This window comes from Ranitomeya variabilis, chromosome 2, assembly GCF_051348905.1.
Source record: "Ranitomeya variabilis isolate aRanVar5 chromosome 2, aRanVar5.hap1, whole genome shotgun sequence".
Taxonomy (NCBI): Eukaryota; Metazoa; Chordata; class Amphibia; order Anura; family Dendrobatidae; genus Ranitomeya; species Ranitomeya variabilis.
This window is the reverse complement of record NC_135233.1, coordinates 126,355,641-126,378,897: the sequence shown is the minus strand read 5'-3', so window position 1 is coordinate 126,378,897 and position 23,257 is coordinate 126,355,641. Positions and strand designations below refer to the sequence as shown.

At 42.8% G+C, this 23,257-nt stretch overlaps 2 protein-coding genes across 2 annotated transcripts in view; both read left to right on the top strand.

Annotated features, from left to right (window-relative positions):
- The window catches only part of MORN2 (MORN repeat containing 2), a 47,477-nt gene extending 34,734 nt beyond the window's left edge, over positions 1-12,743 (top strand). The window contains exons 3-5 of the mRNA XM_077282991.1: positions 4,778-4,884; positions 6,366-6,502; positions 11,042-12,743. Coding sequence (XP_077139106.1) covers positions 4,778-4,884; positions 6,366-6,502; positions 11,042-11,144 — 347 coding nt within the window. The 3' untranslated portion in view covers positions 11,145-12,743. The remainder of the gene's footprint in view (positions 1-4,777; positions 4,885-6,365; positions 6,503-11,041) is intronic.
- The window catches only part of ARHGEF33 (Rho guanine nucleotide exchange factor 33), a 192,395-nt gene continuing 180,209 nt past the window's right edge, over positions 11,072-23,257 (top strand). Inside the window, exon 1 of the mRNA XM_077282987.1 lies at positions 11,072-11,140. The gene's annotated coding sequence lies outside the window, so the exon portion shown is untranslated. The remainder of the gene's footprint in view (positions 11,141-23,257) is intronic.

The window sequence follows — 23,257 nt, the reverse complement described above, 5'->3', positions numbered from 1 at the left end:
TGTGCTGCATTATATTGTATGGGGGCTGTGCTGCATTACATTCTATGAGGCTGTGCTGCATTACATTCTATGGGGCTGTGCTGCATTATATTGTATGGGGGCTGTGCTGCATTACATTCTATGGGGCTGTGCTGCATTATATTGTATGGTGGCTGGCTGCATTACATTCTATGGTGGCTGGCTGCATTACATTCTATGGGGGCTGTGCTGCATTACATTCTATGGGGGCTGTGCTGCATTACATTCTATGGGGGCTGGCTGTATTACATTCTATGGGGCTGTGCTGCATTACATTCTATGGGGGCTGTGCTGCATTACATTCTATGGGGGCTGTGCAGCATTACATTCTATGGGGCTGTGCTGTATTATAGTCTATGGGGGCTGGCTGTATTACATTCTATGGGGGCTGTGCTGTATTACATTCTATGGGGGCTGTGCAGCATTACATTCTATGGGGCTGTGCTGTATTATAGTCTATGGGGGCTGGCTGTATTACATTCTATGGGGGCTGGCTGCATTACATTCTATGGGGGCTGTGCTGCATTACATTCTATGGGGGCTGTGCTGCATTACATTCTATGGGGCCTGGCTGTATTACATTCTATGGGGGCTGGCTGTATTACATTCTATGGGGCTGTGCTGCATTACATTCTATGGGGGCTGTGCTGCATTACATTCTATGGGGGCTGTGCTGCATTACATTCTATGGGGGCTGTGCAGCATTACATTCTATGGGGCTGTGCTGTATTATAGTCTATGGGGGCTGGCTGTATTACATTCTATGGGGGCTGTGCTGTATTACATTCTATGGGGGCTGAGCTGTAATGCTGGATACAGCTGTAATTATATGTTATATAGTCGTGTTACACTCCCCTCACTTCTTGTAGCCTACAAGTGTACAAAGATATTATACAGTCACCATGTGACAAGTGGGCCTGTGTGACTTCAAATGCCAGGGCTGAATTTTAGTCCCAGTCCGGCCCTGCGTCTAAGTTGAAATGGAGGTCTTTGCCCATTACTGATCCAGACACGGACCCATCCATCTAGTCTGTCAAGAGTTGTTCTTATCACATCAGTCCGTAAAACCTTTGAAAAATCTGTCTTCAAATATTTCTTTGCCCAGTCTTGAAGTTTCCTCTTCTGTGCCTTGTTCAGTTGTGGTCGTTTGTTCCCTATGTCCCCCTACACACAGAATAATTGCCCCTACAGCCCCCCCCCCACACACAACATCATGAACCCACTCAGTATAATACCTTCACACAGCATCATGGCCCCCACACACAGTATTGTGGCCCATACAATCAGTATCATGGCTCTCACTCAGCTTGATGGCTCCCATACAATATGATGAACCCCCACATAACATCATGTTTCCCCAAACAGTTGTGAAATTGCACTTTTTTACAATTTCACCACACTTGTAATTTTTTTCCTGTTTTCCAGTACACAATATGGTAAAACCAATGGTGTCTTTTAAAAGTACAACTCGTCCCGCAAAAAAGCAAGCCCTCACATGGCCATATTGTTGGAAAAATAAAAAGGTACGGCTCTGGGAAGAAGGGGAGCGAAAAACATAAACGCAAAAACAAAAAAGGGCTGCGGCGTAACATTTTTTATTTCCACAGCCCAATGTTACACAATTTTGTGAATTTTATTATTATTATTATTATTATTATTATTATACATTTTTATAGCCCCATTTATTCCATGGCGCTTTACCTGTGAAAAAGGGGGCAAATATAGACAAATACATTAAACATCAGCAAAAAATAAGGCATACAGGTACATAAGGAGGGAGGACCCTGCCCGCGAGGGCTCACAGTCTGCAGGGGATGGGTAAGGATACACTAGGAGAGGGTAGAGCTGGTTGTGTGGCGGTTCAGTAGGTTGAGGATCACTACAGGCTGTAGGGTTTTCAGAAGAGGTGGGTCTTCAGGTTCTTTTTGAAGGTTTCTATGGTAGGCAAGAGTCTGATGTGTTGGGGTAGAGAGTTCCAAAGTATTGGGGAAGCACGGGAGAAGTCTTGGATGCGGTTGTGGGAAGAAGAGATGAGAGGGGAGTAGAGAAGGAGATCTTGAGAGGATCGGAGGTTGCCTGTGGGTAAGTACCGGGAGACCATGTCACAGATGTATGGAGGAGACAGGTTGTGGATGGCTTTGTATGTCATTGTAAGGGTTTTGAACTGGAGTCTCTGGGCGATAGGAAGCCAGTTAAAGACTTGGCATAGGAGAGAGGCTGGGGAATAGCTGGGAGACAGGTATATTAGTCGGGCCGCAGAGTGTAGGATGGATTGGAGTGGTGCCAGAGTGCTAGAGGGGAGGCCAGAGAGTAGGAGGTTGCAGTAGTCAAGGCGGGAGATGGTAAGGCGGGAGATGGTAAGGTCATGCACTAGTGTTTTTGTGGTGTCGCGGTCAAGGAATGCTCAGATACGGGAAATATTTTTGAGTTTGAGACGACAGGAGGAGGCAAGGGCTTGGATATGTGGCTTGAAAGAGAGGGCTGAGTCGAGGATCACCCCGAGACACCGACCGTGTGGGACTGGGGAAAGTGAGCAGCCATTGACATTGATGGATAGTTCTGGTGGAGGGGTAGAGTGAGATGGCGGAAAGATGATGAATTCTGTTTTGTCCATGTTAAGTTTTAGAAAGCGAGCAGAAAAGAAGGCCGAGATAGTAGACACACAGTGTGGGATTTTGTTAAGGAGGTGAGGTCAGGTCCGGATAGGTAGATCTGCGTGTCATCGGCGTATAGATGATACTGCATACCGTGGGATTTTATGAGCTGTCCCAAGCCGAAGGTGTAGATGGAGAAGAGTAGGGGTCCTAGAACAGAGCCTTGAGGAACACCGACAGACAAGGGGCGAAGTAAGGAGGTAGCGTGGGGGAGGGAGACACTGAATGTTCGGTCTGTCAGATATGCCGAGATCCAGGATAGGGCCAAGTCTGTGATGCCAAGAGATGAGAGGATCTGTAGCAGAAGGGAATGGTCCACAGTGTCAAAGGCAGAAGACAGGAAAAGGAGGACAGAGTATTGTCGCTTGCTCTTGGCGGTTAGTAGGTCATTGGTGACTTTAGTTAGGGCAGTTTCAGTTGAGTGATGGGGTCGGAAGCCAGATTGTAACCGGTCAAAGAGGGAGCAGGAGGAGAGGTGGGAGGACAGTACAAGATGGATGTGTTGTTCCAGTAATTTTGAGGCATAAGGGAGAAGAGATATTGGGTTATAGCTAGATACAGAGGATGGGTGTGATCTTGGCATGTTTGAAGGCTGAGGGGAAGACACCTGTTGTGAGTGACAGGTTGAAGAGGTTGAATCATCTGTTGCCTTAAAATGCTCCTTACACCCCTGGACAAATTGCTCAAGATGTGTATTTTCCAAAATGGGGTTACATGTGGGGTTTTTATTGCTGTTTCTGCACCATAGCGGTTCTACAAATGCAATATGACTCCCACTATCTATTCCAGCCAATTTTGTGCTCCAAAAGTCGAATGATTCTGCTTTCCTTCCAAGCCCTGCTGCATGCCCAAACAGTAGTTTTCCACGACATATGGGGTATCGGCATACTCAGGAGAAATAATACAGCAAATTAACAAATTCTACTATCCATTTTCTCCTGTTACACTTGTGAAAATGAAACATTTTGACCTAAATACATTTTTGTGTGAAAAATGCAATTTTTTTAAAATTATTTTCATGGCTCATCTTAATAAAATTCTGTGAAGCACCTGTGGGTTCAAGGTGCTTATCACACCTGTAGATACATTTCTTGAGGGGTGTAGTTTCTAAATGGGGATCACTTGTGGGAGGGTTTCCACTGTTTAGGCCATGAGGGGCTCTGCAAATGCAACATGGCGTCCGCCATCTATTCTAGCCAGTATTGTGTTCCAAAAGTCAAATGGTTCTCTTTCCCTTCTGATCCCATCGGTATTGGTGTACTCACTACAAATTGCACAACATATTTTACTGTCCATTTTCTACTGTTATCATTATGTGAATGAAAAATTTGGGGCTAAGACAATATTTTTGCAGGAAGATTAAAATTTTCATTTTTTCCTTCCACCTTACTTTAATTCCTGAAGCACCTAAAGGGTTAATAAACTTCTTGAATGTTGTTTTGAGCACTTTGTGGGGTGCAGTTTTTAAAAGGGTGTCAGTTTTGGATATTTTCTGTCACATTGGCCCCCAAAGTCACTTCAAATGTGATTTGGTCCCTAAATAAGTTGGTTTTGTAAATTTTGCTGGGAAAATGAGACATTGTTGATAAACTTTTAACCCTTCTAACTTCCTGACAAAAAAAATTGTGTTTCAAAGATAATACTGATGTAAAGTAGACATGTGGTAAATGTTATTTATTAAGTATTTTGTGTGGTATAACTATCTATTTTAGTGTTTGTGCCCACGGTAAGTAATTGCTGTGGGTTTGGCTCTGCATATTTATGCTGCGTCAAACCCGCAGCGCCAGATGAAGCGTTCCGGAGTCACTAAATCATAAAGTTATAAGTTATTAAGAATTGTAAAATTTTGCCTGTTCAGGAAGGTGAAAACAGGCTTGGTGGTGAAGATGTTAACGGTGCACTGAGCCTTTTGTATACACCAAAACTGCCCCAAGCTCCCTAATTAGATTTGATGGAGCTTTAGTTTCTGTAGAACGGAGCCAGTGATTCGAACACCAAAGATGCAATTTTTATAGGGGATACATCACTGAAATTGCTATGTGCTTAGTTTCTAATGTTAGTGTGGGATGATAGACTCCCTTAAGCTCATATTATTTTTATTTCAGAAGGTGAATGCAGAAAATCAGAAGCAGGAGCACTGGAGAGGAGTGGAATAGGAGTAAACAGGAGTCCAAATGGTGTGACTTATACTGGTTCATGGAAAAATGACAGGGTAATTTACTCTGAATAGTTCCTGTTGGGCACTCACACACTACACAGCTGGGTCTCTACAAGGAGAACAAGTATTTTTCAAGCAGGGGTGTACATAGACATCACGGGGCCCCATAGCAAAAGACTTAATGCCCCCCCCATCTTATTCCCACACACTAGAAAAAAAATTTTTTAGTGCAGTGAGGAGGCTCAAACCTTCCATCTGTTAAAACAGGGAGAGGGACATGCATTGCAGCATGTACACAGTAATTAAGCCCCTACAGACGGCCCATAGTGTTCTCACCCACTGCAATACCTCTATCATGGCTTTGATACAATATGATGCCTCCAATAATACCCCACAGACAGTATAATATATCCGCAATCAATTGTTTCGGCACAATAAGCCCACACACATTGTGATGCCGCCACAGAGACTCTAAACTCAATATAATGCTTCCCACAGCCCCTCTACACAGTATAGTACAGAGCATGATGCCCCTAAAGTGCCCCACACACAGTATGATATCTCCATAGTTCTCCCATACACAATATGATGCTCCCTATGTCCCCCTACACACAGAATAATTGCCCCTACAGCCCCCACACACAGTATCATGAACCCACTCAGTGTGATACCTTCACACAGCATCATGGCCCCCACACACAGTATTGTGGCCCATACAATCAGTATCATGGCTCTCACGCAGCTTGATGGCTCCCATACAATATGATGACCCACCCATGTAGCATCATGTTCCCCCACACACAGTATCAGGGACACCACAGCTCCAACAAGTATTGATATGAAAACATAAAACTGGTTAACACTATTGCCTTGCAGCGCTGGGGTCCTGGGTTCAAATACGACCAAGGACAACATCTGCAAGGAGCTTTAATGTTCTCCCCGTGTTTGCCTGGGTTCTCTAGTTTCTCCCCACACTAAAATGACATACAGATAAGGAATCTAGATTGTGAGCCCCGGAGGGTACAGTGATGATAATATCTGGAAAGCGCCGTGGAACTAATGGCTCTAAATAAGTGAGTAAATTAAATAAATAAAATACTCACTTAGTTCTGTTCTCCTGATGGTGGTGCAGTCTGCGGACTGAGGCTCCGCATAGTAGGCACAATCCAGTGTCCTCATTACATCTACTGCTAAGACTGGGGCACTCAGGCTGTAGGGTGCACCATTCTGTTCAATGATATCTCCAGCCCGGCGATGTAGACACTGTTGAAATTGTGATGGCAGGAGGGAAATGGCAAGGGGCCCCGAATCTAGTTATGATAACAGAATAGCCAGCATTCTTTCTATAGCATAACACTGGCAGCTAAATGACTAAATCCTGGCTGTAGTCAAGATGATGAACTCCTTCTAGTGGCCATAACGGGGAAGCAGTAGTCTGAGACTGTGCTGAGAACTATAAATGAGTTAGACTTCTATGTCTTAAATATTATACAAAATATTATATCAATGTCTTGTATCTCTTGTGTTTCACACAGATGTATGGGCATGGAAAGCTCAAGCATACTTCAGGAGCGATGTATGAAGGAGAATTCATTGACAACCAGTTTCACGGGAGAGGTACTTACACGTTTCCCAATGGAGCACACTATACTGGAAATTTTACAGAGAATAAGTAAGTAGTTGACTACATCTCTGCATTTATATTTTTGTTTGTAAGAAGTTTGCAATAGTATATCACAATGAAAATGGACCAGTCATCACAAACTGCAGACAACATGCTGTACACAGCATATACAAGTCAGATTTGATCCATTTACTTTTGTCGAAAATATGCCTAATAACTGATTATTCCAATGTGAAAACGTATCCAGCAGAAACTTTAGTAGTTGATATAAGTCTTATAGTCACCGTCATTTCAACAAACTGCATAAATCGATACTGCAGGTGGATATTAGAAATGTTCTAATATGTCTTTTCAGAGAAATATGCTTCTTTCTCCACTTACAAGCCACTTTTTCTTCCCCATCATGGCCTAATAGGGGACTTACCCACTATAAAAAATATACCTTTAGTATAATAAATGTTGCGGTGATGTGCAGAACATTATTCTATGAAAAAAAGTTCTAGGGAAAAATGTCCTTGAAAATTGTGGACAAAAATCCACTGTCAGATAGATGCATAAGGCTACTTTCACACATCAGGTTTACGCTGTCAGGCTAAATCCGGCTACATTTCAAAAAACGGATCCTGCGAATGTTGCCGCCGGATCCAGTTTTTTTCCCATAGACTTGCATTAGTGCCGGATTGCGCCGGATGACATTGCGTTTCGTCCGGTTTTCGCCGAATCCGGCAAATCTGCCGTTTCCGGTTTCTGGAAAAAACGTCCATAGCAACGTTTTTTGTCTCCGGCGAAAAAGCCGGAAGCACCGGACTGTGGACTAAGAACACCGAGAGTGTTCGAAATGCGTTCAGCTATTTCATGGATGTCCCTCTGTAAATATGTTTTTCGCTGATTTTGACATGCAGTGTTTCCATTTTTAATAATTTTTGGAATAAAGAATTTTTTATCTTTAAATACTTTCTGAGCTGAATCTTCTCTTCATTTACAGGGCTTACATTCTACAGGATGGTGGGGAAGGAGACAATAGGTTGAGGGTTGCAGGAGCTCCGGTGTTGGTGAGGCGGTAGCTTCAGTAGTGGTGAGGAGGCAGCAGGGTCAGTGCAGGCTGTAGGCTTTCCTGAAAAGGTGGGTTTTCAGGTTCCGTCTGAAGGATCCGAATGTGGTTGATAGTCGGACGTGTTTGGGGCAAAAAATTCCAGAGGATGGGGGATATTCGGGAGAAATCTTGAAGGCAGTTGGGTGAGGAGCGAATAAGTGTGAAGGAGAGAAGGAGGTCTTGGGAGGACCGGAGATTACGTGAGGGAAGATATTGGGAGATTAGTTCAGAGATATATGGAGGAGACAGGTTATGGATGGCTTTGTAGGTTAGTATTAGTAATTTGAACTGGATACGCTGAGGGAATGGGAGCCAGTGAAGAGATTTGCAGAGAGGGGAAGCGGAGGAGTAGCGAGGAGAGAGATGAATTAGTCGGGCAGCAGCTTAAGGATGGACTGGAGACGTGCAAGGGTGTTAGCAGGGGGGCCACAGAAAAGGATGTTGCAGTAGTCAAGGCGGGAGATGATGAGGGCATGCACAAGCATTTTAGTAGATTGACGGTTGAGGAAAGGACGGATTCTGGAGATATTTGTGAGCTGGAGGTGACAGGAGGTGGGAAGAGCTTGGATGTGCGGTTTGAAGGACAGGGCAGAGTCAAGGGTTACTCCAAGGCAACGGACTTCCAGTACGGGGAAAAGTGTGATGTAGTTAATTGCGATAGATAGGTCAGGTAAGGAAGATCTACGAGATGAAGGAAAGATGATGAATTCAGATTTGTCCACATTGAGTTTGAGGAAACGAGAGGAGAATAAGGAGTATATGGCTGATAGATACTCTGGGATTCTGGACAGCAGAGAGGTGACGTTTGGGCCAGAAAGGTAGATCGGAGTGTCATCAGCATAAAGGTGGTACTGGAATCCATGGGACTTTGAGTTGCCCCAGGCCAAGTGTATAGATTGAGAAGAGTAGGGGTCCTAGAACAGAGCCTTGGAGGACTCCAACAGAGAGAGGGTGGGATGAGGAGGTAGTGTGGGAGTGGGAGATGCTAAATGTGTGGTTGGAAAGGTATGAGGAGATCCAGGATAGGGGGAGGTCTTTGATGCCAAAGGAGGAGAGAATCTGTAGTAGGTGGCAGTGGTCAACTGTGTCGAAAGCAGAGGACAGGTCTAGAAGGAGGAGTACAGAGTATTGTCTGTTAGCTTTGGCTGTAAGTAGGTTGTTAGTAATTTTGGTCAGGGCTGTCTCAGTGATTGAGTGATGGGGGCGGAAGCCAGATTGTAGATTGTCAAAGAGCAAGTTAGATGACAGGTGGGAGGAAAGTTCAGCGTGGACGTGCTGCTCCAGGAGTTTGGAAGCGAATGGGAGCAGCGATATTGGACAATAGCTGGTCATAGCAGTTGGATCAAGGGTTGGCTTTTATAGATGGGATTTACAGATCATTTGATCTTCAACTTGCTCAACTGTTCACCATAACAGTAATTTTGACCAGGGGTGTCCAAACTTTTACATGCCACTGTAAGTGCATTTACACACGTGGTCAAAATTGTTGGTACCCCTCGTTTAATGACAGAAAAACCCACAATGGTCACAGAAATAACTTTAATCTGATAAAAGTAATAATAAATAAAAGATCTATGAAAATGAACAAATGAAAGTCAGACATTGCCTTTCAACCATGCTTCCACAGAATTAAAAAAATAAAAATAAAACTCATGAAATAGGCCTGGACAGAAATGATGGTACCCCTGAAAATAATGTGACAAACGGGACATGTTAAATCAAGGTGTGTCCACTAACTAGCATCACAGGTGTCTACAATCTTGGAATCAGTGAGTGGACCTGTATATAGGGCTACAGATACTCACTGTGCTATTTGGTGACATGGTGTGTATCACATTCAACATGGACCAGAGGAAGCAAAGGAAATAGTTGTATCAGGAGATTAGAAAGAAAATTATAGACAAACATGTTAAAGGTGAGATGTTATAAGACCATCTCCAAGCAGCTTGATGTTCCTGTGACTACAGTTGCACATATTATTTAGAAATGTAAGATCCATGGGACTGTAGCCAACCTTCCTGGATGGGGCTGCAGGAGCAAAATTGATGACAAATCAAAGAGATGGATAATTCGAATGGTAACAAAAGAGTCCACAAAAACTTCTAAACAGATTAAAGGTGAACTTCAGGCTCAAGGAGCATCAGTGTCAGGTCGCACCATCGGTCCTTGTATGAGCCAAAGTGGACTTCATGGGAGACCACCAAGGAAGACACCATTGTTGAATAAAAAATCATAAAAAAACCCGACTGGAATTTGCCAAATTACATGTTGGCAAGCCACAAAGCTTGTGGGAGAATGTCCTATGGACAGATGAGGCAAAAATGGAACTTTTTGGCAAGGCACATCAGCTCTATGTTCTCAGATGGAAAAATGAAGTATATCAAGAAAAGAACACTGTCCCTACTGTAAAACATGGAGGAGGGTTTGTAATGTTCTGGGGTTGCTTTGCTGCATCTGGCACAAGATGTCTAGAATCTGTGCAGGGTACAATGGAATCTCACGACGATCAAGGGATTCTAGAGAGAAATGTGCTGCCTGTGTCAGAAAGCTTGGTCTCCGTCGCAGGTCGTGGGTCTTGCAACAGGATAATGACCCAAAATACACAGCTAAAAACACCCAAGAATGGCTAAGAGGAAAACATTGGACTATTCTGAAGTGGCCTTCTATGAGCCCTGACCTAAATCCTAGTGTGCGTCTTTGCAAAGAGCTGTAACATGCCGCCTGGAAAAAGGCAACCTTCAAACACGAGACAACTGGAGCAGTTTGCTCTTGAGGAGTGGGTCAAAATACCTGTGGAGAGGTGCAGAAGCCTCATTGACAGTTACAGGAATTGATTGATTGCAGTGACTGCGTCAAAAGGTTGTGTAACAAAACATTAAGGGTACCATCATTTCTGTCCAGGCCTATTTCATGAGTTTAATTTTTTTTTTAAATTCTGTGGAAGCAAGGTTGAAAGCAATGTCTGACTTTCATTTGTTCATTTTCATAGATCTTTTATTTATTATAACTTTTGTCAGATTCAAGTTATTTCTGTGACCATTGTGGGTTTTTCTGTCATTAAACGAGGGGTACCAACAATTTTGACCACGTGTGTATTTCTGTGCAAGGGGCTCAATAATCAATACTGAATAAATCGAGATGTTTTGAAAATTGTGTTTCCCTTTTTTTTGTTCATCATGTGCATATCATTAACATTTCTATCCATTCTATGATTTCCATAATTCCATGACTTTTCCTTATTGGTGTTACAATTTCAATATTGAGGAGTGTAGTGTTAAAATAGAGAATTTTAAAATAAAACCTAATTATCTACCTAATTAAATTATATTTTCAAAAACAATGTGAGTATGCAGTGTCTGTCACATGTAATCCTGTTTCAGAGAACAATCATCTTTAGTAGAAATAGACATCTAGGGCAGTAAATTAGAGCATTTCATGCATGAAGTACGTGTCAGAGAGAATCAAGCCTCACCCAGACTCTTGTACCTTCACAGGATGATAGGAGAAGGTGAATATGTGGATGCCAATGGGCTGCAATGGAAAGGATCGTTTCATTATAAAGCAGCACCCGGACTGAAGTTAAGACTGAAGATGTAAATGATGCCAGATTTACAGTGTATGGAATGACTTTACGCCTGCTATGCTGTGCAGCTCTTCTTGAATCATTTCACCAGTAAAGCTTTTCAAAAGTCGGATCTATAGGTTGAGATGAACCAAGACTTCTAGTCACAGACAAATGCTGGAGATGTGTCCTGAAATTCCTTTAGCTACTAACTACAAGGAGATAAAATTTACATACAATAGAATGTATAATTCATCATCATTTACAATTTGCATAGAAAAATATAACTGGCTCTATATTGGGGGAAATAAGTATTAAACACGTCACCAAAAGTCAGTAACAACTCCTCCAATCCGCACAGACATTGAAATCAAACCATAAATGGCCATAGATTAACTTATGTGTAATAATGAGAAATGACACAGGAAAAAAGTATTGAACACGCTTGCTGAAATTTATTTAATATTTTGTACAAAATCCCTTGTTGGTGATGACAGCTTCAATACACCTCTTGTATGGAGAAACTAGTCACATGCATTGCTCAGGTGTGATTTTGGCTTAATCTTCCACTCTTCACATCCTCAAGGTTCTGTGGGCTCCCTCTAAGCTTTAGTTCCTTCAATAAAGTTTCTATTGAACTGAGGTCAGGTGATTGGCTGATCCATTCTAGCAACTTTCTTTTCTTTCTCCGAAATGAATAGAGATTTTCCTTGGCATTGTGTTTGCAATCATTGGCATGCTGAAATGTCCACCTCATTTCATCTTCATCATCCTGGTATATTTGTCCATTCATCCTTCCTTTTTTCCTAGGTTCACTAAATGCTAAAACTGACCTGCCATTCTCCAGGTCATTACGAGTTCATAGACACCAAACATGTCTAGGTTCTTTATTATCTAAGTGGTGAAAAAAATTGCAAACTTTGCTAAAAAAAAAAAAAAAAATTGTGTCATTTTCCAATACTTGTAGTGTCTCCACTTTTTGTGAACTCGGGCTGGTTGAGGGCTTATTTTTTGCACGCCGAGCTGTTGTTTTTAATTATATCACATTGGTGCACATACAATCTTTTGATCGCCCGTTATTGCATTTTAATGCAATGGCGAACAAAAAAATGTAATTTTGCAGTTTTCCCTTTTTTTCTTACTACGCCGTTTAGCGATCAGGTTAATACTTTTTTTAATTGATAGATCGGGCGATTCTGAATGCGGCGATACCAAATATGTGTATGTTTGACTTTACTTTTATTGTTTTATTTTGAATGGGGCAAAAGGGGGGTGATTTGAACTTTTATATATTTTTTAATTTTTTATATTTTTAAAACACATTTTTTTTTTTTTACTTTTGCCATGCTTCAATAGTCACCATAGGAGACTAGAAGCTGGCACAACTCGATCGGCTCTGCTACATAGAGGCGATGGTCAGATCGCCTCTATGTAGTAGAATTTCTGAGTTGCTATGAGTGCCGGCCACTGTGTGGCGTTCACAGCAATCCGGCAGTGACAACCATAAAGGTCTCCAGGAGACCTCGGGTTATCATGCCGACACACCTGTGACCCGCGATCAGGTGACGCAGGTCACCAGTGTGCGTATTTCTAGCAAGATTACCAGAAGCGCCATTTAAATGCCGCTGTCAGCGTTTGACAGCGGCATTTAACTAGTTAATGGCCGCGGGTGGATGGCAATTCCACCCGCAGCTATTGCGGACACATGTTAGCTGTTCAAAACAGCTGACATGTCCCGGGAAAGATGTGGGCTTACCGCCAGAGCTCACATCAAAGGGAGAGATACCAACATCGGCCAATGTCGATAAGGGGTTAAGCTATATACAGTTGAAACTAGAAGTTTATATGCACTACATAAAAAGACACACACATATATATATATATATATATATATATATATATATATATATATATATATATATACACACACACACAGTTGAAACCAGAAGTTTACATACGCCATGTAAAGAGACTAATATGCATGTTTTTCTCAATATCTGACATGAAATCAGAATAAACCTTTCCTGTTTTAGGTCAATAAGGATTGCCATAATTATTAATATTTGCCAAATGCAAGAATAATGAGAGAGAGAGAATATTTTAAAGCATTTTTATTACTTACTACAAAGTCAAAAGTTTACATACGTTTCATTACTATTTGGTACCATTGCCCTTAAACTGAATGACTTGGGTCAAACGTTTTGGATATCCTTCCACAAGCTTCTCACAGTTCTTGGTCGGAATTTGGGTCCATTCCTCCTGACAAAACTGGTGTAACTGATCCAGGTTTGTAGGTCGCCTTGCTCGCACCTGCCTTTTCAGCTTTGCCCATAAATTGTCAATATGATTGAGATCAGGGCTTTGTAATGGCCACTCCAAAACATTGACTTTGTTATCCTTAAGCCACTTTGTTACCATTTTGGCAGTATGCTTCAGGTCATTGTCCATTTCTAGACCCATTTCCGCCCAAGCTTTAACTTCCTGGTCGATGTCTTGAGCTGTTGCTTCAGTATTGCCACATAATCTTCTTTTCTCATGATGCCATCTATTTTGTGAAGTGCACCAGTTCCCTCCTGCAGCAAAACAACCCCACAACATCATGCTGCTGCCACCCCCGTGTTTCACTGTTGGGATGGTGCTCTTAGGCTTCCAAGCGCCTCCCTTTTTCCTCCAAACCTAACAATGGTCATTATCCCAAAAAGCTAAATTTTAGTTTCATCAGACCACAGGACATGTCTCCAGAAGTTAAGGTGTTTGTTCCTTTGTGCATTTGCAAACATTAATCAGGCTTTGTTATGTTTCTTTTGAAGTAGTGGCTTCTTCCTGGCAGAGTGGCATTTTAGCCTATGTTGATACAGGACTCATTTCATAGTGGATCCACAATCTTACCAGCTTCCGCCATCATCTTCACAAGGTCTTTTGCGTTTGTCCTTGGATTGATATGCACATGTCGGTGTCAGGACTCTGAACATTTTTATTACCTTTTGTGCATTACTGCCCTTTTCCAAGATGGCATCTTTGGTCTCATGTGCAGTGTGTCTTCCTGCTATAAAACTCCACCCCAGCCTTCAGTCTGTGCTAGAGTGTTCTGCCTTGCATCCAGCTCCTGACCTCTGATTACTCCCTGGCTATACACCTGCTCCTGTGAACCTGTGTGGTGATCCTGCTACTCTGCTCTGAGTTCCTGCTGCATACACAAGTTTCCAGTAATCCTCCTTCATCTGCTGCTCGTGTTTACTTCATCTGCATTTGCTGGACATGTAAGCTGTGCTGCTCTGCAATAACCTGAGACTATTAACCAGGCCTCCCTGGTTGAGCTAAAGATATGATTTGAACTGCCTTATAAGCATATCTGTTGTGAATTCTGCTTTTGGGTTCCCTCCGGTGGTGGTAGGTGGTAATGCAGTTGTCCCTGAGTTGCAGTCCTGGTCAGGTGTTTCTGCTGATTGCAGTTCTGACTGGGGTATTTAGGTGTGCAGGATCCATTAGTCCTTGCCAGTTGTCAATTGTTGTTGGGAGGTGTTGGACCTCTGCCTGGTTCCTCCTGCCATACTGCCAAATCAGCAAAGATAAGTGTCTTTTTTTTTACTGTGGCACACATGCTGTGTGCTTCATGATTCAGTGCTATTCTTTTGTGTTTTCTTGTCCAGCTTAGATTGTGTCAGTATTTTCTCAGTCTTGTTGGATTCTCTGGGGTTGCAGGTATTCATTCCACGTCTTTAGTTAGATTGTGGAATTTTTTTGTATTATCTGCTGTGGATATTTTTTGAAGGGTTTTAATACTGACCGCCTAGTATTCTGTCCTATCCTTTCCTATTTAGCTAGAGTGGCCTCTTTTGCTAAATCTTGTTTTCTGCCTGCGTGTGTCTTTTCTTCTCCTACTCACAGTCAATATTTGTGGGGGCTGCCTATCCTTTGGGTTTCTGCTCTGAGGCAAGGTAGTATTCCTATTTCCATCTATAGGGGTATTTAGTCCTCCGGCTGTGTCGAGGTGTCTAGGGTTTGTTAGGCACACCCCACGGCTACTTCTAGTTGCGGGCGGTGTTAGTTCAGGATCTGCGGTCAGTATAGTTTCCACCTACTCCAGAGAAAGTTTCATGCGGCTCCAAGGTCACCGGATCATAACACATATGTATCTGTGTTTGGACTAAGACAAAGATTTATTCGTGTCAAGTTTCCTCAAGAATAACTGTGCTTCATAGACTTTCTGCTTGATTGCATTTTCCTCTGAAGTTTCCTATAGACTGCTAAGCTGCGTTTATTATTTGCACCAAGTGTTGTGGACTTGAGTTTCTCTCTGCACCTGTTTGAATCACCGTGTGATAATATAGACATTACCACTTATAAAACTGTGTCCTATAGTTGTCTTGTTCCACACGAAGAGTCTCCTGAGTTATCCCCTATAATTATTACAGTCGGACTAAAGCACACTCATCTCTGGGACACAGAACCCGTGTCCTTCCTGAGCGGTATGATGGCTAGACTTTCCCATCTTGTTTGTACTAGCGTATAATTGTTTGTACAGATGAACGAGGAACCTTCAGGTATCTTGAAATTGCGCAAGTCCACAATTCGCTTTCTGATATCTTGGCTGATTTCTTGAGATGTTCTTATGATGCTACACAAAAAGCAGTGTGTTTCAGGTGTGTATTAAAATACATCCACAGGTGTGTCTCTAATTGACTCAGATGTTGCCATCAGAAGCTTCCAAATACATGACATCATCATATGGGCAGTCCAAAATTGTTTAAAGGCATAGTAATCTTAGTGTAAACTTTTGACTTTGCAGTAAGTAATAAAATTGCCTTAAAGCATGCGCTCTCTCATTATTCTGGCATTTGGCAAAAATTAATAATTATGGCAATCTTAATTGACCTAAAGCGGGAGAGGTTTATTCTGATTTCATGCCAGATATTGAGAAAAACATGCATATTAGTCTCTTTACATGGCGTATGTAAACTTCTGGTTTCAACTGTGTGTGTGTGTGTGTGTATATATATATATATATATATATATATATATTGTATACTCATCTTTTACATTTTAAAAATGTGAGAAAGGAAAATGGGCCAATGCAAAAGTTTGGGCACCCTACATGGTTAGTACCTAGTAACACTCCCTTTTGGAAATATCACAGCATGTAAACGCTTTTTGTAGCCAGCCAAGAGTTTTTCAGTGCTAGGTTGAGAGATTTTCATACATCCTTCCTTGGAAAATTCTTTCAGTTCTGTGAGATTCCTGGGTCATCTCACATGCACTACTAGTTTGAGGTCTAACCACAGATTTTCAGTGATGCTCATATCAGGGGACTGTGTGGGCCATTGTAAAACCTTCAACTTGCGCCTTTTGAGGTAGTCTATTGTGGATTTTGACATTTATTTAGGATCATTATCCCTTTGTAGAAGTCATCCTCTTTTCATCTTCAGCTTTTTTACAGATGGTGTTTTGTTTGCATCAAGAGTTTGTTGAAATTTCATTGAATCCTTTCTTTCCTCTACCTGTGAAATGCCATGCCATTGCCGATAACACAACCCCAAAGAATGATTGATCCCCCTCCATGCTTAATGGTTGGCGAGATGTTCTTTTCCTGAAATTCTGTGCCCTTTTTTTCTCCACACATACCTCTGGTCATTGTGGCAAAGGAGTTCTATTTTAACCTCATCAATCCATAGGACTTGTTTCCAAAATGCACGAGGCTTGTTTAGATGTTCTTTTGCATACTTCTGAGTGAAATTTTATGGTGAAGACGCAAAGCAGATTTTCTTCTGATGAATCTTCCATAAAGGCCATATTTATGCAAGTGTCTTTGAACAGTAGAAGAATGTAACACAAATCCAGAGTCTATTAAATCTTTTTGAAGGTCTTTTGAAGTCAAGAGGGAGTTTTCATTTGCCTCTGTAACAATCCTACCAGCTGCTCTCACTGAAATTTTGCTTGGTCTTCCAGACCTTTTCTTGACCTACACTGTTCCTGTTAACTGCCATTTCTTAATTACATTTGAACTGAGGAAAGGGCAATGTGAAAACGCTTTGCTATCTTCCTATAGCCTTTTGCTTTGTGGGCCTCCACCATTTTCATTTTCAGAGTGCTAGGCAGCTGCTTAGACGAACCCATGGCTGCTGTTTTTTGGCACAAATGTTAGAGGAGGCTGTTATTTTTTAATGCTGGGAAATTTGCATCACCTGGCCTTTCCTAACGATGATGGTGAACAAGCCATAATCCTACCAGGCTAATTAAGGTCTGTTACTTTTGTGAAAGCTATCTGAGCGCAGAAATCTCCAAGGATCCCCAAACTTTTGCATCAATTCATAAAAAAATACTTTTTTCCTAAATATAAAGGAAATGTGTCATCTTTAACTTTAGGCCTTTTAGAGATCATTTCATCTTCAACTTGCTTAAACGGAACCTGTCACCCCCAAAATGGAAGTTGAGCTAAGCCCACCGGCATCAGCGGCTTATATACAGCATTCTGGAATGCTGTAGATAAGCCCCCAATGTATCCTGAAAGATTAGAAAAAGAGGTTATATTATACTCCCCCAGGGGGGTTTACGGTGGTGCTGATGGGTGCCGCGGTCCGGTCCGGGGCCTCCCATCTTCATAGGATGACGTCCTCTTCTTGTCTTCACGCTCCGGCGCAGGCGTACTTTGTCTGCCCTGTTGAGGGCAGAGCAAAGTACTGCAGTGCGCAGGTGCTGGGCCTCTCTGACCTTTCCCGGCACCTGCACACTGCAGTACTTTGCTCTGTCCTCAACAGGGCAGACAAAGTACGCCTGCGCCGAAGCCGCAGCGTGAATACAAGAAGAGGACGTCATCGTAAGAAGATGGGAGGCCCCAGACCGGACCGAGACGCCCACCGTAGCAGGACCACCCCTGGGTGAGTATAACCTTTTTGTCTCATCTTTCAGGATACATCGGGTGCTTATCTACAGCATTCCAGAATGCTGTAGATAAGCCCCTGATGCCGATGGGCTTAGCTCAACTTCCATTTTGGGGGTGACAGGTTCCCTTTAACTGTTCACAATCACAGTAATTTTTACCAGGGGTGCTGAAACTTTTATATGGCATTATATGTATGTGCAGATAAACAACACATCTTTTATAGCGATTTATTATCAGCCGTGGTACAAAATTTATCACACTTAATATTTTCTTTAAAAAAAAGAGTAAGAAAAGTAGTTTGCGTAAATCGTGTGGATGCATGACCACCATTAGGGCTCATTGAGACATCAGTGCAAATTGGTCTGAGATTGGACCGCAATGCATGGACTATCCGCGGCTCTCTCGACCCAAGCATGACTGCTTCATAGAGATACATGAATTTGTCACACTTGTGTCGGAAAATCTGCAGCCATTCTGTGCATTAGACCACATTCACAGATTCAGTATTTGGTCAGTATTTTACATCAGTATTTGTAAGCCAAAACCAGGAGTGGAACAAATAGAGGAAAAGTATAATAGAAACACGTCACCACTTCTGTATTTATCACCCACTCCTGGTTTTGGCGCTCTAATAGTGACCAAATACTGAATGTGTGAATGTGGCCTTAGCGGATCAATGGGGACAGATGTCTGAATAAGCCTTTAGGCTGAAAAATTTGTGAAGAAATATGACACAAGCTGCTGCAAATTAAAGTGCAAAACTATGCAGGCATGTATCTCAATTTCTTGAGATCCTTTAGAGCTGCCCAACACATGATAAATGTATTAATGGGATCTGCCTTTTACTGGTTTTATGACAGTTTATTTTACTTCAGTGTAAACCCATTTAAAACTAGTATATGAAACACCAATCTTAGTAAATCTCATCCATAATAGATGAGGTGCAAAACACATCACCCTTTTCATGCAGTTTTTTCTACAGTTCTGACACATTTTGCTTAGTAAATCCTCAGCTATGGATTTTTTTCACCTCTTTACCTTAAAAAATAAATGAAGAATAAACGATGATCTATATGAAACTAATAAAAGACGCCTGTCAATTATCCATCTATCAACAACAACAATTAAAATAGTTATGATTGCCAGATTGAAGACATTTGCTGCCTCCTAAATAGGACTTTCCCACAATTCATATTTTTCACTTAGGAAAAACATTAGATTATTGACACGTCATCAATTAACAGTACTGGGGTCCCAAGACCCCAATTTCTGCTGATCAGCATATTGGTAGTTAGGAAGAGTTTGCATGGAGGGACAGTTCAGTATGTCTTTTGCTCTCCGACTGTCTGAATATTGCAGCAACATAAGTAGTTTTTGTTAGCGCTCTCTATAATTTATAAGTACTTGGTTTTGCTACCACAAGCCAAATGATCAGGTTCCCAGAGGCCCAAGTTCAAAGAAGACAAGAACACTGGATGACACAATTAGGGTTTAACTAGCTGAAAGTATAACAATTGCAACACTTTCTTCCAACAATGAACAGGCATAGTATCTACTCTCTGGCAAAGGAGAATTGAAGTATATAAAGTTTAACCCCTTTCTGACATCTACTATATAATTGTCTAAGGGTCACTTCCGTCTGTCTGTCCTTCTGTCTGTCTGTCACGGATATTCATTGGTCGCGGCCTCTGTCTGTCATGGAATCCAAGTCGCTGATTGGTCGTGGCTGTTTTGCCAATCGGCGACGGCCACAGTCCGGCGGAAAAATGGCCGCTCCTTCCTCCCCCCAGTCAGCGCCCGCTCCATACTCCCCTCCAGTCTGCCCTCACACAGGGTTAATGGCAGCGGTAACGGACCGCGTTATGCCACGGTGTAATGCACTCCGTTACCGCTGCTATTAACCCTGTGTGACCAACTTTTTACTATTCATGCAGCCTATGCAGCATGAATAGTAAAACGATCTAATGTTAAAAATAATTAAAAAAATAAAAAATTGTTATATACTCACCGTCCGTCGGACCCTCGGATCCAGAACCGGCCTTTCCCGCTCGCGACGCTCCGGTAACATGTCCATGCTGCGATCTCACGAGATGATGACGTATCGGTCTCGCGAGACCACTACGTCATTATCTCGCGAGACCGCAATGCACTCTTGGGACCGGAGCGCGCGAGGAGCATCGGTACAGGCTTCGCTTGGATCCGGCGCCAACGGAAGGTGAGTATATAACTATTTTTTATTTTAATTCTTTTTTTTAACAGGGATATGATGCCCACATTGCTATATACTACGTGGGCTGGGCAATATACTACATGGGCTGTGCTATATACTACGTGGCTGGGCAATATACTACATGGGCTGTGCTATATACTACGTGGCTGGGCAATATACTACGTGACTATACAACGTGGGCTGCGCAATATACAACATGGGCTGCGCAATATACTACGTGGACTGCGCAATATACAACGTGGGCTGCGCAATTTACTATGTGGGCTGCGCAATTTACTACGTGGGCTGCGCAATATACTACGTGGGCTGCGCAATATACTACGTGGGCTGCGCAATATACAACGTGGGCTGCGCAATATACAATGTGGGCTGCGCAATATACAATGTGGGCTGTGCAATATACAACGTGGGCTGCGCAATATACAACATGGGCTGGGCAATATACTACGTGGGCTGCGCAATTTACTACGTGGGCTGCGCAATGTACAACGTGGGCTGCGCAATGTACAACGTGGGCTGCGCAATATAGTACATGGGCTGCGCAATGTACAACGGGCTGCGCAATGTACTACGTGGGCTGCGCAATATACAACGTGGGCTGCGCAATATACAACGTGGGCTGCGCAATTTACTACGTGGGCTGCGCAATATACTACGTGGGCTGCGCAATATACTACGTGGGCTGCGCAATATACAACGTGGGCTGCGCAATATACTACGTGATTGGAAAAGAAATGGTGTGCACTAGGGATAAAGATAGGGCGAGGTGCAGGTGTAGAGGACTAAATCGTCCTAATACACTAAGGATAAATTTAATACACCGCACACTCTAGGGGTATAATCTGTGACAAACTCAGAATTTATTGAAGTGCTATAAGTTTATTATTCAACAATGCAGAAGGCGACCAGAAGTCAAACTGACAACGTTTCGACTCTTCCCGAGTCTTTATCAAAATGTCGCTTAGCAAGGTGAATAAAGGAATAGCATGAATAGTATCCTTGTGGCTCATAGAGTATCTCATAGAGTATATTAATAATATGTAGGTGGTCTTTCCTTGTTGTATCGCAAATGCAATCTGGCAATGCTGGTGGGCAAGAAAATGATCTATTCTTATACAGCGTGCTAGTGGCGCAGAACTAGATTTATCTTGTTGAACCGCAAGTGGAACCTGGCAATGTTTGTAACCACTGAGGGCGTTAGCCTTGTAAGGTATGCTGTTAGCATGTGGGTAACACGATCCTGTTGTGTCGCAGGTAAAGTCTGGCAATGCTGGTGTGCAGCTAGCATTTGCTGTAACCAGGCCGTATGTAGGAGATCTCTGGTGGTAGTGGGGCATGAGCGGCGCTCCTGCGCCCTGCTTCCTGGTGCCAGGAAGCAGGGCGCAGGAGCGCCGCTCATACCCCACTACCACCAGAGATCTCCTACATACGGCCTGGTTACAGCAAATGCTAGCTGCACACCAGCATTGCCAGACTTTACCTGCGACACAACAGGATCGTGTTACCCACATGCTAACAGCATACCTTACAAGGCTAACGCCCTCAGTGGTTACAAACATTGCCAGGTTCCACTTGCGGTTCAACAAGATAAATCTAGTTCTGCGCCACTAGCACGCTGTATAAGAATAGATCATTTTCTTGCCCACCAGCATTGCCAGATTGCATTTGCGATACAACAAGGAAAGACCACCTACATATTATTAATATACTCTATGAGATACTCTATGAGCCACAAGGATACCATTCATGCTATTCCTTTATTCACCTTGCTAAGCGACCTTTTGATAAAGACTCGGGAAGAGTCGAAACGTTGTCAGTTTGACTTCTGGTCGCCTTCTGCATTGTTGAATAATAAACTTATAGCACTTCAATAAATTCTGAGTTTGTCACAGATTATACCCCTAGAGTGTGCGGTGTATTAAATTTATCCTCAATATACTACGTGGGCTGCGCAATGTACAACATTGGCTGCGCAATGTACAACGTGGGCTGCGCAATGTACTACGTGGGCTGAGCAATATACAACGTGGGCTGCGCAATGTACTGCGTGGGCTGCTCAATGTACAACGTGGGCTGCGCAATGTACTACGTGAGCTGTGCAATGTACTACGTGGGCTGCACAATGTACTACGTGGGCTGCGCAGTGTACTGCGTTGGGCTGAGCAGTGTACTGTGTGGGCTGCGCAGTGTACTGCGTGGGCTGCGCAATGTACTGCGTGGGCTGCGCAATGTACTGCGTGGGCTGCGTAATGTACTGCGTGGGCTGCGCAATGTACTGCGTGGGCTGCGCAATATACTACGTGGGCTGTGCTATACACTACGCATACATATTCTAGAATACCCGATGCGTTCGAATCGGGCCACCATCTAGTCAAACATAATAATCCGTCCATGTGACCTGGGTCTATCTGACCAGGAATGGATTATTAAGTCTGCACGATTGCCCGCGCACACAGGTGGTGTGCGGGCGATTGCCGCCGGATGTCAGCTGATACTCACAGCTGACACCCGGACACTACAGTGGGGAAAAAAGTATTTAGTCAGCAACCAATTATGCAAGTTCCCCCACTTAAAAAGATGAGAGAGTCTTGTAATTGACATCATAGGTAGACTACAACTATGAGAGTCAAAATGAGAAAACAGATCCAGAAAATCACCTTGTCTGATTTGACAAGATTTATTTAGCAAAATGTAGTGGAAAATAAGTATTTGGTCACCTAAAAACATGCAAGATTTCTGGCTCTCACAGACCTATAACTTCTTTAAGAGGCTCCTCTGTCCTCCACTCATTACCTGTAGTAATGGCACCTGTTTGAACTTGTTATCAGTATAAAATACACCTGTCCACAACCTCAAACAATCACACTCCAAACTCCACTATGGTGAAGACCAAAGAGCTGTCGAAGGACACCAGAAACAAAATTGTAGTCCTGCACCAGGCTGGGAAGACTGAATCTGCAAAAGGCAAGCAGCTTGGGGTGATGAAATAAATTGTGGGAGCAATAATAAGAAAATGGAAGACATACAAGACCACTGAT